General features: G+C 52.3%; 2 protein-coding genes across 2 annotated transcripts; one reads left to right on the top strand and one right to left on the bottom strand.

The window, feature by feature from the left end:
* Positions 1 to 4,501: 4,501 nt before the first annotated feature.
* Positions 4,502 to 6,992, bottom strand: NDUFA8 (NADH:ubiquinone oxidoreductase subunit A8). Its single transcript, XM_083375408.1, has 4 exons — positions 6,844 to 6,992; positions 6,217 to 6,380; positions 5,387 to 5,552; positions 4,502 to 4,777 (listed from the first exon to the last, which is right to left on the bottom strand). Exons 1-4 carry the CDS (start codon positions 6,892 to 6,894, stop codon positions 4,640 to 4,642), a joined length of 519 nt encoding a protein of 172 aa, XP_083231534.1. The 5' UTR covers positions 6,895 to 6,992; the 3' UTR covers positions 4,502 to 4,639.
* A 121-nt stretch (positions 6,993 to 7,113) lies between these two features.
* On the top strand, positions 7,114 to 14,732 carry MORN5 (MORN repeat containing 5; the record flags this gene model as incomplete). The annotated part of the gene is made up of 5 exons (XM_083375402.1): positions 7,114 to 7,160; positions 7,754 to 7,901; positions 8,472 to 8,583; positions 8,780 to 8,911; positions 14,625 to 14,732. The coding sequence occupies 5 exons, from the start codon at positions 7,114 to 7,116 to the stop codon at positions 14,702 to 14,704; spliced, it is 519 nt and encodes a 172-aa protein (XP_083231528.1). The 3' UTR covers positions 14,705 to 14,732.
* Positions 14,733 to 15,979: the final 1,247 nt, after the last annotated feature.

Raw genomic sequence — 15,979 nt, 5'->3', positions numbered from 1 at the left:
GAGGACTTGGTATCTCCCATTGGCAGGAAGGGAGGGGACGGCGAGGAAAAGGCACCGATAACCACACTCTCCCCAAGCCCCATTCAGCTTGGCTCACACCGCAGGACCCGCTATTGTTCCTGCTGGCAAGACTGGAGAAAGTATTTCCTCAGCTATAAATCTCCAAGCCTCTTTACCTTGGCACTGCGTCCTTTTTTTTTCTTTTTGCCAGAAAGTGTCTTTTGTTAAACTGCAAAAAACAACTACCCCAAACCCACCAGCCTCTGCAAGTAGGGACTGAATCAGCCTCCTATTAACGGAGGGGCTGTTCGGTGGGAGGGTTAGCCCCGCCCCTTCAAATACATTGATTTATCCACTTTATCTGGCCTTGGAGGATGGCCGGCAGGAGAGCCACAGGGAGCCCATCGGGCATCAAAGCCCTTTGCTCTCTGCCTACGAAGCTCCTCAATCATCCAAGTCAGGGCTGTACCGAAGGTGCTTTTTTCCTTGATTTTTTGCCTTCCGAGAAGAAGAACGGAGGAAGCTTCTTGGGTAGGAAGCGAAATGTTTTCAAGGAAAAAAACGAGAAAGGGGAAAAGACCTTTGGGTCTTTGATCTCTGGGCCTTGTGAGCTGGACGAGAGAAAATGTCTCTCTCTGGCCAGCACAAACCGGGAAGAGAAGGGAACAAAGACAGGGAAGCTGCCTTTCCTTAGCTCTACGTCTGGGCTTCTCCCACACCCTGATTTTGGGATGCTATCTCTGGGGTCAGTGTCCACCCCCTTGTGAAACACCGATCCCACTTCCAAGAGACTTTGCAAGTCCTCCCTCTGATTTTCATCACCCTCATTAGCTCCTCCGTCCTTCTTTAAAAATGACTTTGCTCCCCGTCGCTTTGGAAACCGCCGAGAGAGGAGGGTCCCCCCCAAGGCCCCCACCCACCCACCCGCTCGGCTCGGCGCAGCGTAACCAGCAACAGATGCTGAGCTGACCTCTGCAACTTCCTGGAAACATGCATTTGTCAAAATAAAAATAAAAAGAGATTAATGTGAGGAAAAGGATTTTCAAACCAGGAGGAAACCATCGCCGCCTTAGGCCCAGACGTGCTAGCTTGCATTTTCAAGGGTGGGCAAAGGCCTTGGCCGGGCGGAGGAGGCGACCCTGTCTGTCGGCAGGGGACTGCGGGGCTGGCACTGCCCACCCACCTCAGGGGGTGAGAAAGCGTCTGCCTGGCACTGAACAAATGCCAGGGCCCTCGGATGGCACGGACCTTTCAACTCCACTCCTTGAAAGCAGAGGGGGAAAGTTCCAGCACGCAAATTCTTTTTCAGAACAAATACAGTCCACACAGAGAACTTTGCAGGCTGCATCCCAAAAGGAGAATATCAGGGTACCCACTTTGCGATACTGGATGAAGAACGCGGTGATGGGTTCATATCTTGCTTCCTTGTGGGGGAGGGGGGGAAGAAGCAAAGATGTACCTCTGCCAGGTGTGCAGGCAGTCCAGATTTGGCTCACCTTTGCCTGCTCTGGAGATTCTCAATCATCACGGTTGCCCCAAAGATACAAGCCCAAGGGATGGTATCTTCTGGTTAGTAAACGAAAACAGCAAATTATGTCGGAAGAACTGGCAAAGAGTTGTCTTGGATGGCCCCGTGATTAAGAGGAAGAATATGTAAATGTACGTGGCTGTTGCCATAGTTACTACATGAATTACCGCTGGCGTTCGTTCGGGGGTGGCAGTTCTCCTACTCCCCTCCTTCTTTTAAAAGCAGCTCTCCAGAACGGTCAAGGTTTGCATTCCCAATGAACCGGTCTCCGAAGGATTCAGAAACTGCGACCCAGGTTGCTCTCCTCTGGGCCGCGTGATCCTGAGACCAAGATTGCAGCTTGGGGAATCATGGTTTGCTGAAGTAGCCAGGCTCACACAACCCACAAAGCCAGAGCTAGCAAGCCACCTTAGGGCTTAACTCCCTCTGCACGTACCGTGGTTTAAGGGTGGGTTAGGGTGCCCCACTTCAGACGTCTCCCCCTCTTGGGACTGAGGCCTGCGCCGAACGGCTTAGCTTTTGAAGGAAGGGAACCGCGAGGAATCAACTCATTTTAATCGTTTGAGATTTAAAAAGGCAAGAGAAGAACCGCCGGCAGAACCTCAACCAGCAGCTGTCTCCTTGCGGCTGGCGAGAGAGCTCTGCCCAGCTTCCTGCCTTGGTCTCCAGCACCCCCAATTATGCGTCTCATCGCTTGGCCCTTCCCGTATAAAGCCAACCCACTGGAGTCCTGGCACCGTGCTCCCAAAACATCTGTAGGTGCCACGCTGGAGGCACTCAAGCCCACTGTGGCCACAAGTGCCGCTTAAAGAGTTGGAGGTCCACCTTGTTCTGATTCTCCAGAGCCTCACGATGTCCTCTTTGGCAAGGACAGAGAACCAGACCGTGGCTTTCCTTTGGGGGGGGGTCTTTTTTAGAACAGGAAGCAGGCCATAAGGCCCCCTCTCTGGAGGGGTTCCCTAGGCAACAAGGAGCAAGGAGACCTTAAGTGACACTAACTGAGGATCTGAGGGACGCTCCCGGCTGGGTCGGGCATCCAGCCATCGGAAAGCGACCAACCGCCACCAACAGCCAGTCCTGACCCCAGCCCAGCGCCCCTTCCCGAAGGCACCGCACCCAGGGTGGGGCTGGAGGAGCTCGTGGCCAGCCCTCCCTCTTGGCTAAACACAGGAAGGCAAAGGGTCAGCAGCAGCCTCCCCACAGGTCAACAATGGGAAGGAAAGGGAAAAAAAATCACCGAGGACAGAGGCAGCAGAGCAGATGGAGGAACCCCTGCCTGGCCTCTCCCCACAGCATCTGTAGGGAGGGAGGATGGAGGGAAAGCTTTCAACCCCCCCCCCCCAATGTGCAGAGCAGCGAGTGTCCAAGCCCAGCAGAAGGGGGGCTCCAGCCTGAACCCTGGTTTTGAGTGTGGATCCCAATCCCGGAGCCAAGGCCCTCCCCACCCAATAAGAGATGCTCAGAGACTGTTTGCTCTGGGGATTTCAAAGCCCTACAAACTCATGGATGAAATTCTTCTCAGAGAAAAGGCTTCCTTGAATGACCTACAGGCAAAACGGCAGGATGCAAACCGTATATACATAAAATAATGAAGAATAATCATGCCAAGACACACACACACACACAGACACACACACAGAGAGAGAGAGAGAGAGAGAGAGAGGCACATACACATTAAGGACATTGGACTCTGTGTGCGTGCGTGCGCTGAATGTTTCATCTCAGCTACAAGCAGATCCTGAAGTGCTTGTGTTTCATATATGCTTTCCAGGGGCGGCCCTGATCTGTGTACATTCTGCTGCTTTGATCTATGATCAGGACGAGAACAAACAACGGTATCTCTGGAACTGACACGCACCCTGGAAGGATTGAGAACTACTGGAATCAGGCAGGTATTTGCAGTCCAGCTTGCTTATATCAGCCCAAGACTTTTTGGTCTCACTCAGCTGAGGAGTCTGACTGCACAGCTGGAGTTCATCTTCTCAGGACTGGGAGAAACAACAACTGTTTGCTGATTTTTACAACCAAGCCACCTCAGGGAGTCTCCAGTGCAACCAACCATCAGTTGAATGCTGCCTCCTGGCAGCCTCCCTTGATGTTCCAGCTAAGACTTTAAGCGATGCCGGCACAACTGGCGTTCTCACCCGCTTCCTTCCTCCGCCAGCCCCGACCTGCGCATAGCAGTAAGATATATCTGCAGGTCTATTTGTCTCCAGGGAAGGCACCCTGAAACTCAAAAGTGCACTTTTCTGACACTGTTTTAAACTTGGTTAAGCTTACAGAACACAGAATGACAGAGTTGGGAGAGACCTTGGAGGTTTCCTAGTCCAAATCTCTGCTCAAAGTGGTTTAGCCCATTGCCTCCGATAATGTTTTGGCCACAAGAGCTAGTGCAGACTGACAAACTCGCATCGATTTGCAGAGCCTCCTTGTTTAAGAAAGTTTAGACGGACACAGACAGAGGGAGATAGCAAGAGAACCCCTCCCCTCCTGGATGTGGGGGAGTATTCCGAACCAAGATTGAGGGCAGTTCAATGTCAGTTAAAATGGATGAGGAGATTCACAGAAATAGAATCTTGAATCTTAGCAGGAGATATACATACAAGACTTCACTGGGTGAAGGAAACTGTAGATTAACGTCACCGTAGATCGTAAGACCCTATCAAGGCGCCTGAATTTAAGGCTGAGATTAATGGTTGTGTGAAAAGGGTTGAGAGCGAGGCTTACCATAACTGAGACAACACTCAGGAAGTCAAAGATCAGCAGGCAAGGAGGAAAAGTTTGCCCCGAGAAGACGGGTATTAAGAAACCCATAATATTGTCCTTAACGCAAACAACCACACTGGGACAGCTCAAAGGCTGGTCTTCCTTACTGCTACCCATAAAGATTTATTCCAGAATTAGATCATTTCTCTACCTGGATATTTCAAACAAACAAACACACACACACGACAGAACGCATGAGAAGTCGGACCTTTAGGGAATATGTATTTAATGACCATTGAGTACACGTCAGATCCATCCAGCGACAAGGAGAATAATCTACAATCCAGAAAGAAACCTGTTTTCATGCAGTGGCTGGTGTACATGCACAGGTGTAATTTTTTTCCCCTACCAACTCCAGAAATAACCTCGGTTATCATATTTCGCAGGCTTGTACTCGCCTTCAGTTGGTGGGTTGGGTGGTGGTCTCATTCGGGAATGGCTGGGGTTCTCGGGGAGGGGACGATCGGTCTTCACTTTCGTGACCTGGAAAGGGAAGAATCCCAATGGAAGATCTTGCTGCAAGAAGACAACATTTTAGAAGAGGAAGCGGAGGGAAAGAGCAAGGGGGACACAGAAGCGGCTGGGCCTCTGATGCAGTCAAGACCGCAGGATCTCATGCCCAGCATTTTCTGCTCGGATGAGACTAAATGGGCCTCTGTAAATATTCCCCTTACCCTCCTGCATTGCTCAGTTGCAAAACGTGCAGCGGAAGTCAGGTAAACATCTGATAAACACGCCAGAAGGCAATTCACGTGCAAAACTGCTAGCTCTGTCACCACAAAGCACAAAAATTTGCCTAGCAGCAGCAGAAATAAGGGAGTTAGACCCCTTGCCTTCGTATTCCAGAAGCCTATCATCCCCTTAAGGGGCTGGTTTAATCTAGCAGTGCCCCCCAGCCTACATCCATCACAAGAAAGAGCAAAGTCAGCTCAGACTTGTCGTATTTTCAGAGTTGCGACAGGAAGGAGGAAGGAAGGAGCAGATTCCTGCTCGTTTAGAGAAAAGTGGGTGATGATGGGAAAGGAGCAGGAAGCACTTGGTTCACTGACCATGAGCACCTGCCCTAAAGAGACGAGGAGGGTCCTCGCTTACCTTGGACAGCTGCCCCAGCTCTGGCCTCGCCCAGCCCAGCTTGTCTAGCACGCAGTCATCGAAGAGTTGCTGTTGCTTCCGACAATACCGAAACTGCAACATGTTGGACTCGTCCAGGCAGTTCCAGTATTGGTTAAAGGGTTCGGCACAGTGCAGCTTGATCTGCCTGTAAACCAGAAGAGGCTGCGTTTGATTAAGCGAATAAAAGGCTGAAAACCATCCCGAAATGCGGTCGTGCCCCAAGATACATGGGGAGGGGGATAAGAAGATAACATAACAACAACCTGGGTGCAACCTCAAAACATCTGGAGCACAACTTGAACACCATCAATCAACTGCAAAAGGCAAATTTGCTTGGAACAGCTTAGATCCTACTGAGAGATTTTAACACCACCAAACCGTAACATCTGCCTACCTTGGGAAGGACTCAATAAGTGGACAAAGATGCCAAATCCAGTTTAAATACTTGCTGGCTGTGCAATAAACCACACTAATTTATTACATGACCACCATTGGCATTGACAAAATCCCCATCGGTCCATTGCAAAAGGCGGCTTTGCTCGGCACAGCTTCCCTCCTGTGACGATACCCCTAACCTCATAAATCTTTGACATCTGCCTATCCTGGTTCCTTGGGGAGGTTTCAATAGGTCAGTTAAAATGCCAAATCCACTCTGAATATCTAGCTGACTACGGGGTCAACTGTAATATTTTTCATTTCCACCCTGAGCTACAAACATTCTCCTTTATTAACAACACTTCCCTTCCGAGGCCTTCACAGCACGACCCCCTCCCAACCGTGTCCCAGGGCCCTCCCCCCGCCAGGCTCACTTGAAAAAGTCCACGGCGCACTTGCTGACGGCCCGGCCCTCGTTCAAGCACTTCCGGGGGTCCCTCTCCTCCCAACGGCACAGCATGAACTCCTTGTTGATCTGGTCGCACTGCGAGCCATAGTGGTGGGCACCCGCCTTCAGCACCGCTCTGCCAACTGCCAGCTGAGGAGCAAGCCAGGGAGTCAAGGGCAGGCCCATTTATTAACAAACGGAAATAAATACATTTCACCTGTAGTTTTCTCTCTTCTTGTGCACGCCTTGGGCAGGATGGGCGGTCACACAGATTGGATTAATGAATAAATTCATAAACGCCCAGATTGCCCAGTTCATCCATTCTTATTCCATTCCTCCCCCTTCACATATAATCCTCCTGGTGGCTGCCAGATCCATGCTGGGAGGGGGGGGGTCAAAATCCAAGCTCTGAAACTGCAGGCAGATAGTGTGAAAATAAAATGTGTACTTATTTTATGTATTTGCTTAAGGGTGGGGAGGCAGGCAGAGCCCTGGACTGACCCCTCCAGAGGGGCTTGGGGAGGTCAGAGGTCACGGAGGGTCACGCGAGTGGGGAAGCCGAGGCACCGCCCGGGGTGCTCCTGAGGGCAGGGGGCGCCGCGGGGCGGCTCACCTCCGGCACAGCCAGCTCCTCCGGCGAGGGAACCTCCACCAGGCCCGGCATGGCCGGAGACGCCGCGCACCTTCGACTCTCCTTCGCCGCCGCCGCCGCCGGGCCTCAGGGCGCACCGCGCATGCTCCCCGTGCCACGCAGGCGCAGACGCCCCGCTCCGACCTCTCCTCCCGCACAGGGCGGGGCGCCCGCCGCGGCCACGCCCCTGCCCGCTCCGGCGCCGCCCTCCGTTGCCCAGGCGACGGAGACGCGCGCGAGCCCCGCCGCGCCATGCAGTACACGGGCAGCTGCTACCGCGGGGAGCGCGTCAACGGCAGGTGCACGTGGGGACGCGCCGCTCCCGGGCAGCGCCGGACACGCAGGCTGGGGGAGGGCCGGCCGATCCCCGGGGGCGCCCCTCTCCTGCAGGCCCGTTGATGAACCGCGATTTACCTCCCACCCCCACCCGCTGCCTAAAGGTTGCAAAGTGGGGGTGGGGGGGGGTCGTGCAAACGTGTTACAAGGAGGTCGCCACGGGAAGCCTCTGCTCACGTGCAAAGGAGGGTGCCTCGCGTGAAGGCCCAGGGGATCCGGGCTGCCGCGCCCTCCCTGCAAGGACTTGGGGGGGGGCACGTGCAGCGCAGACGGTCTATTAATATGCAACGCTAATAATTCATAATCGCCCGTAAAGATTGCAGAGTCTGCCTCGATGGTGCTATTAATACCTCTCATAAGAGCAATCTGCTCGGTGGGCTGGGGTGGGGATGGAAGCGTTATCCCTGCCTATTAATAGGTCCAATGAGTAACGCATCATTAAGAACCCCCCTTACATTTGATGATTACGGGGGGGGGCAACGCAAAGGCTATTGCTCCCTTGCATAAGGATGGCCTGGGTGGTTGGAGTGCCTGACTCTCTCTGGGCTGCCCCCAGGTTGGAAGGGACGGGGACCTACACCCTCCCCACCGACACCAAGTATGAGGGCGAGATGAAGGACGGCATGTTCCACGGGCCAGGAACTCTGTACTTCCCCAGCGGAAGCAAATACGAAGGGACCTGGGACAAAGGCATCTGCGTTGAGGTAAGGCTTCAACCGGGGCCCTCCGGGGCTCTCGAGAGAGAATCTCTTTGACACCCTGGTGGGAGCTGATCTTGACCCATCCGGGCCTACGAGGACCTCCCGGGACCACCTTCCTACCAAGGGGAGTCATCCTTTCTTCTCCATCTCCGAAGCCTCAGCAGATGCCTCCTGGGTGGGCGCCCCAAGCGTGCTGGGCTCCACACGCCCACAAAGCAAAGTGGCTCGGTGCACACACTGTGCTAAGACAACATTGAACAAGGATCCGGAATGGATTGTCCCATAAGGACCTTTCAGGACTGGGTGCACTTAACTGTCCTTCAAGAATGTCCATCCTCTTTAGAAACGCCATTCCTCGCTCTTTTCCTTTGTCTGTCTTGCTTCTTCTACCCGCCTTGTCGGTCATTCCCTGCCCGTTTCCTGTGTCTGATAAAACAGTTTTCTAATTCATGATAGTCGGATAGGCAGGCTCATTCACACCCTCTGAGGAGGGAAAGAAGCCATCCTTGGGGACGCAGTCAAGAAACAGGAAGCTGGTTCTGCTCCACCTTAGCCCTGAATTTGCCCCGGCAGGGGAAATACACCTTCTCTGACGGTTTGGAATACAAAGACAACAAATGGCATTACTGTGACGGCTACGACCGAAGGTTTTACACGGAAATCTGCAACGGCCTGAAGCCAGCAGGTACAGCTTGGGTCGGCCGGATGTGGGGATTACTGGTGCTCTTGCTCTCTTTGGCAGGTGGGCAGACCCTCTCCCCTCTGATCGGGAGACCCCCGAAAACTCAAAATCAGGGCCCCTGGTGCAAAGAGTCTGGGCTGTTTTTCCCCCCAGAGTCGTTGTTCCTCACACCCTCCTCTTCCTCCATTTCCTTTCCAAGGGATTTCCCAGCTGACCAACCTGGACCCGCCTCGGACCATCCCGCCTGGCTGCTATGACTGTGGAGACGGCTTCTACAACCCGAAGACTAGAGTGGTGGTGGATTACCGGCACCGCTTCCTGAGAAACGCTGGTAGGCCTTTATCCTCTGGATCCATTTCAACCTGGAACTGGCTGTGGGGGCTGCAAAATAAGCAAGAGGGAAGTCTGAGCTGTCCTGGAGAACACCGGGCAGACCACGGCAAGCCTTGGGGTCCACCTGGAAAAGGAGTGGGGAGGAATGAGGGCCCTTGGGGTCAGCCATCTTTTTTTTAAAAAAAATCCCATTTATATCCCGCCCTTCTCCGAAGACTCAGGGCGGCTTACAATCTAAGCACAAATCAATGTGCTTAGCAAGACCCCCGAAGGTAGGTTGGACTCTGGAGACACCCCACCCTCAGCATAGGCCCTGACCTCAGCAGGGTTGGTGAGGTTGGTCCTCCAGCATCTCCAGAACTTTGCCGTAGGTGGGACTGGGCTCTGTCTCCCCCCCCCCTCCGCCCAACATCTCAATGCCTCTGGGTGCCATCAGACCAAAGTCCTGGGCTCAGTGTGACCCTCGTCACGAGTAAGATAAACACACCCTTTCCCAACACAGGAATTGTGACCGGTCAACCCAGAGAGAGAGACAGACAGAGGGAGACTCCTTGGAATTTTTGTTCCACCTCGGCTTTGAACGCCCCTTCCTTTCCTTCTGTTGCTATAAACTTGGAGCGATGGCCTCGCAACAATTACAAGTGGCCCATTGTGCAAATCCCGCTTTGCAAAGAGGTGGCTGGGCAGTGTGCAGGAGCGTGCCCCCCCGCGTCCCTCCCTCCCTCCCTCCGAGAACATGGGTGTGAAGATGGGATGTCGTGCCAAAGTCCATCCCTTCCTTTAAGGGCACAGATACAATTGAAAACGGCAGCATTTGTCTGCCCTTAAAGGAACGCCGGCCGTCCCCGGAGGGTCTTTCGAGGCTGGGGGGCCACCGAGGTGACAAGAGGGGGGGGGAGCATACAAGGAAGGGGTCAGCCGTGAGAGGGAACGGATCCAGGACTGCTCCTTCGCCGGAAAGGCAGGAAAGCTCTGGCAGGCGACTGGCCAGATCTGGAAGCATCAAAAACAGATGTCAGGAAATATTTAGGAACCTCTGGACAACAGCAGCAGAGGCGGTTTGCTGAAAGTCCACCCTCTTCCTAAGGAGCTGGGTTCGAGGAGACTGTTTTACCCTTGAGTCAGCCCCTCCCCTCCCCCATTTGCCTGCAGACGCCAGGATTCCCACACTTCCAGGGTTTTGAGGGCAGCTGGACCCACCCAGAGAGAAACTAAACTCTGCCTCCGCCTGGGATTCGACAGAGGAATTGCAAAGGCCTCAGATTTGAACCCAGGTCTTCAGCCTTGAACGAGCCCTTTCCACTCCGAGGCTTTCCTGTCCTCTGCTTCTGTTCCTCCATTGCACTTTTGCAGTCGTGAATTTCTCTCTCGGCCCGGCCCGGCCTGGCACCACTGCCGGTTGCCCTCAAGAGCACACCTGGCCCTTTGAGAAGCAGGCAGGGAACGGCCTGTGACACCCAGACCCCGTGAGCTGTGACGGGTTCAAATGGCAATTGTGCAAGTCGCAAATTGAAACTATGATCTGGGAAAGAAAGAAATAAGTGTGCCTCCTCGGATACTTTTCCGTGGATGGCATTGGGTTTTGATCAAGCAATGGAAGTCCCGTGTGTGTGTGTGTGTGTGTGTGTGTGTGTGTGTGTGTGTTTGACATACTATAGTATAACTCTCTTTTTCCCCCTTCTTCCTCTTTTCTGCTTTTGTATATTTAATCATTGTGAATTATAAGCCGTGTGAAAGATTTTAGCTCTGGGGCATTTGCCAGATGGTTGATTCTGCTATTTTTTTTTCTTTTTCTTTTGCACAACAAAAGACATAATGTTTGTGGCAAGCCCTGAGAAATTGTTGGTAATCAGTGTATTCTTCAAAGAACGGGCGCCAGACCTGTTTGCAAGAATGTTCGGTTTATGCCGAAATTAATCGTGAGCTCTTTTGAGTCTGCTCCTGGGCAGGGAACAAAACAAATTGTGTCAATTGTGTGCTGGTTTCCATTGCACAGCCCTCTGAATGGCAGAGATGGGATGGGTGAGCGAGTGCCTTTTTTCCCTCTTCCTCCTCCATATATTTGGTTGTCACTATATGGGTCAATGCAGCCGTTGCTTCAGAAATCACCACTTGGTGCAGCTTCCTTTAGACTAACCCAAAGGATCTGGTTTTGTCAGGGAATCCTTTGGAGAGGGGAAGGGTCCCTTGAGCAGGTCTGCTCCTCAGAGCTGTTAATTAGCAATGCCAAAAATTGGGCGTGGAGTCAGAAGGAAGTGCACGCAGGTCGGCACTGGCAGCTTTGGAGACGCAATGCCTTTTGAGCTCAAACGGTGGTCTCCAGGTGGCTTTCTCCACTCTTATTTAATTCAGCCCTGGACAAATTTTAGAGGAAAGAGAGCATTCTGAAGCCAGACCAGGAGAGTGTCCCTGAATGAGTCTTCAGGGCTCCCACCAGCCTCTTCAAGACCCACAGTCTGATCCAAGAGATACAGGCATGAAATAGGCCAGATCGTGTGTTTCCCATGTTCTGGGGGTGACTTTTTCCACCCCTGCCTGGCTGTGGGCCGCCTGTGAGGGCTCAGTGGGAGGACCTGGTGGCGTTCGGCCTTGGGCATTCAGGGTGCCAGGGTCCCAATCTCCCTCCCCAGCCTCTCCACCTGAAAGCTCCCCCCCTTCGAGGAAGGCCTCGGCTGGTCCCTGGGGGAGCCCTGCCAGGCTGGGGGTCCGCGCCTGGGCAGCCGCTTCCTGGCAGGGTGCGCGATGCTTGGCTCCTTGCCCACCCTCTGGGTTTCCAGGCCCTAAAATAATGACTACTTGAAACCTGCAAAGATTTAATTCCTGGCTTGCCAAGAATAACAAGCAAGGTTTGGGTTTGAGCTCCCCACTCTGGATACGTAGACAGGATCCAGCTGGGGTCTTGATGGCACCAGGGGGGAGGAAGACAGCAAGTAGAGATGCTTCCCCCCTTTAGTATTGAATCATGGCAGTCTCTTCAGGAGAAATGGCTTTGCGGAGTTCCAGTATCTAAGGGGCAGCCACAGAGAAGAGGGGGTCGACCTATTCTAAGGAGAAGGCAGGACAAGAAGCAACGGGTGGAAACTAATCAAGGAGAGAAGCAGCCTGGGCCTAAGGAGAAATTTCCTGACAGTGAGAACAATTAACCAGTGGAGCAGCTTGCCACAAGAAGTTATGGGTGCTCCAACACTGGAAGTGTTTAAGAAGAGACCGGACAGCCACTTGTCTGAAGTGGTCTAGGGTTTCCTGCCTGAGCAGGGGGTTGGACTAGATGACCTCCAAGGTCCCTTCCAACTCTGTTATTCTGTTCTGTTATTCTGCACGGGGACCTTTATCAGAGCTTGAGGGACTGTGCTTTGAATTCATCTTGATTCTAGAATAACAGAATTGGAAGGGACCTTGGAGGTCTTCTAGTCCAACCCCCTGTTCAGGCAGGAAACTGTAGACCATTTCAGACAAATGGTTGTCCAACACCATCTTAAGAACCTTCTTAAAAACTCCATCAAGGCTTCCTTAACACCAAGGTAAACATGGATACTCCCCATGGATTCCATGCCTTTGTGGCTACCTTGGGCCTTTCCTGCCCTTCCTTGGGTGGCATGCAAAGGATCCCAATCCAGGGTGTCTTTGCTACACGCTCTGCTGCCGGGCCCTTTCTTGGTCCAGCCGGGACTCTCCTCCTCGGGTGCAAACGGGGGCCGCTAGAAAGAGGAGACGCGAAGAGAATGAATTTAATCGCGTCCCGATGGGATTCCTCCCCACACGAAAGACAGAGCGCCTAATTGCACCAGGGTGATAATTTTTACTTGATTAAAGAGTATTTGTATTCTCGCTTCCCCCTCTTCTCCCCCCCACCTGACCCTCAGTACCACTTTTTTAAAAAAAGAAAAGAAAAGGAAATCACATCTAGGGCAAAGATGTGCCTCGGCGCTCCTGTTAATATCGCCCAACAATTGTCTTAGCTAAAAAGAAAAAGAGAGGAAGGTAATTACAACTTTGTCGTCTGGCAGCGCTAATCAGAGTCTGTCCGGGCTTTTAATTCCATTTTAAATATGGATGAAAACCCCAACTCTTCAGGCTCACCCCGGTGTGGCGGGGCGAGGAAGCTGCCGGGGATTGCGTGAGGAGGGACCGGGGCGGCTAACACGAGCAGCTGCTGCCGAGAGCCCGAGCAGCATCTGTGATTCAAATTGTTAGCTGCACCGTCAGGTAGAGTGCGGGGAGAGATGATGGAGAGGCTGTTAAGTCCCTGGCCGCCAATTACCAACAATCAGGGAGGAGACCCAAACTCGTTCAGCACAATAAACCCAGTTTGCCTTGTTTCGTGCTGAAGAGGCTACAGCTGCACCGATTCAGGGCCCGGGAGCAGGCGTGATTAGCAGGCAGCCTGCCTCCTCTTCCTCCATTAACCCTTCGCTCGGCTATCCCCACCCGGCCAGGCCAAGCCGGGCCGGGCCTCTGCGTCCCCCTCTCCGTGAGGGCTGCCTCTCCTTCTGGATAGGTCCAGTGAGAGAGTTGGGGTGACCAAGGGTCCCCCTGAGCTGCTCTTTGGCTGGGCAGTTCCCTTCCCTTTGCATCCCTCACCGTTTAAGCAGGAGAAGCGCCCACCCCGGGGGAGGGGGAAACTGGCCTTTGGAAAATACCTGGCTTCCTGTCCGTCGCCTGGTCAAAAGTCTTGGTGGTTTTCCCTGCATGCAGAATCACAGCCCTTTGCCTGAGCAAGCGCAGGAGGTTTGGAAGAGTTGCGAGGCAGGATTTGTGTTCCTGGCTCTGCAGGATCTGGCCCCGTCTTCCTGCGGGTGGCCCTAAGTTGTGGCAAATCACCTGGGTGACCTCAGGACAGCAGCAAAGGGACATTTAGCCCCTCCAAAATCTCACCGGGTAGCCCGTAGGCTCAGCTCCCTCCCCTTCGCCTCATGGCCACAACTGGAAAATTGTGACATGGATACAGGCTGGATTCCCAGAGGCAAGAAGGAATGAAAATATATTTATTGGGGGTCCTGGAGTCCGTTTCCTTAACACAGGAAAAGAGGCTGCGGCAGCAGTTTTTAACCGGTTACCAGATTAGCCATCTAACACCTAAACAAAATGGAATTTAGATCATCGGTTTATATGTGAGCTTAAGGTTCAGGCCATTCCAGCGGACATGATTAAAATGGCCTTTCCCCCCCTTCCCCATCAGTGCAGGGAACCCCTCAAATTTATTAAATCATAAGCTCACCACTTCCACGCTTTCTGAAATCTCCTGAAGGAAGGCTGAGGTTTTGACAGTATGAAAAACGACCTAGATGAAATTAATTGAGTCGTTAAAAGGCAATCAGACTGTAGTCACGTCCAAGGCAAATAATTAGACTAATTTTGTGCCCACTTACCTGGGGTAAACCCTATTTAAACTCGGTTGGGCTTACTTCCAAGTCAAGCTGCCTTGCTAAACCAACAGAAAGCAACACCCAAGTGGCCTCTTTACCAGCTCAAAATACATTTGCTTTCTGTTTAAGAGGAAACTTTTTATATCTGCCCTGCCGTGAAAAATCTTTCTTTTATGTCTTAGATCTTAGTCTTCATTGTTCCTCGCTCAGCCCTGGAGCCCAAACTCCTCCCCAGTTTGACAAGGGGAGGCCAAGAGACCACCCCCCCTCAGCCCTGAATGAAATCCATTTTAATTCTCCTTTTGTGTCTCCCCCCTACCACAATTAACCAAACCCCCCCCCCAGATGATGATGAGCACGACTGGATTGTGAAGACCTGCCGGAAAGGCTGGGACGAGTGTGTTGGCTTCAAGCCGAAGAAGTGAGCCTGGCGGAGGGCGAGGAAGAAGCCGGCGCCCCTTGGGCTTCTGCGCCTGAGGACCCTCTGCCTATCATTTCTCCATTAAGGCCGACTTGGCCTCCCCCTGGCAAGAGAGCGGTGCCCGACGGCTTCCCTTTCATCGGCGGCAATAAGTGGAAATGGTGAGCCAATCACCCCAGATTACAGTCAGATTCTCCCAAGATGAACCGGTTGGCAAAGACCCAGGCCGTCCTTTGCCCTCTGGGTTCAATGGCCTCTCCCCGGGAGAGAAGGAACCAGGGGGTTTTTTTGGGGGGGGGAGGTGCTTGGTTGTTGTTTTGTTTTGCCATCTGCATGGAGGACCCAAGGAACAGAAGAGGAGCCGGGCTGAAGAACCGGAGGAATCCATTCTTCCCTGATGTCAGTGCCCGCACCTCGACTCGACTCGACTTTATTTATTACACAAATAAGACAATTTACAAAGCACGACAGTAAAAGGGAGCTAATAAAACAAACATTGGTTTTGACCGTTTTTTGTTTTCTTTTGTTTTTTAAAAAAGTGCTTTACATGTTTTTTCTTTTTTCCATTATTCCCTCCCCCCCACCGCGCCCACCCCTTGTCTCTTTATTTTAAATAAATACCAGTCCTGACCGCCTGTTCTTCCAAAGGTTATTTTTAGCCATGTTCACCTAGACATGCACAAATTGCCACAATCTACAAACAAAACAGTCTGCTCTTTTTCCCCGAGACAATTTGGCGCAGCTTCGGACCCCCAGCTTTTCCTGACCAGGCCAGGCAGTTACTTCTCTGTTTGCCGCTTAGTTGGTGAAACCCCCCCCCAATTCTGTTCACCCCAGCTATTAAAGCAGAAGGAGGGAGATGTTATGCTGCTCTTCAGAGACCCCAGAAGGCCAACATGCTTAAATTAAATATACATTGTGAACACCTCCTTTGCCTTTCCAGATCCACTAGATTCTACTTACTTTTTCTCAGCTCTTAGAGCTATAGAAAATTCAAACATATTCCATAAAGGAAACTACAACCCTTGCCGAATTCCAAAGCTCGTTATTTGTAGGGAATTGAGTTACGTAGATTTTGACTAGTCTTATTAATTACTGGCCTTCAGTATTAGGATGTTAGCAAATTTGCTAGGAGTTTTTCACAATGTGACTGTGAGAAGTGAATGATATGAAGGATTCTGTTCCTACTTTAAATTACCCCGATGCTGGAGGCGTTGTTGGAAGTATAGTACTGGGAAAAATAGGGATTTTACGGGCAGAGTCGTCCAACCTCCAGGAG

Source organism: Vipera ursinii (genome assembly GCF_947247035.1).
Source record: "Vipera ursinii genome assembly, chromosome: 16".
NCBI lineage: Eukaryota > Metazoa > Chordata > Lepidosauria > Squamata > Viperidae > Vipera > Vipera ursinii.
Note: the sequence above shows the minus strand (reverse complement) of the source record. Positions and strands in the feature narration are given on the sequence as shown.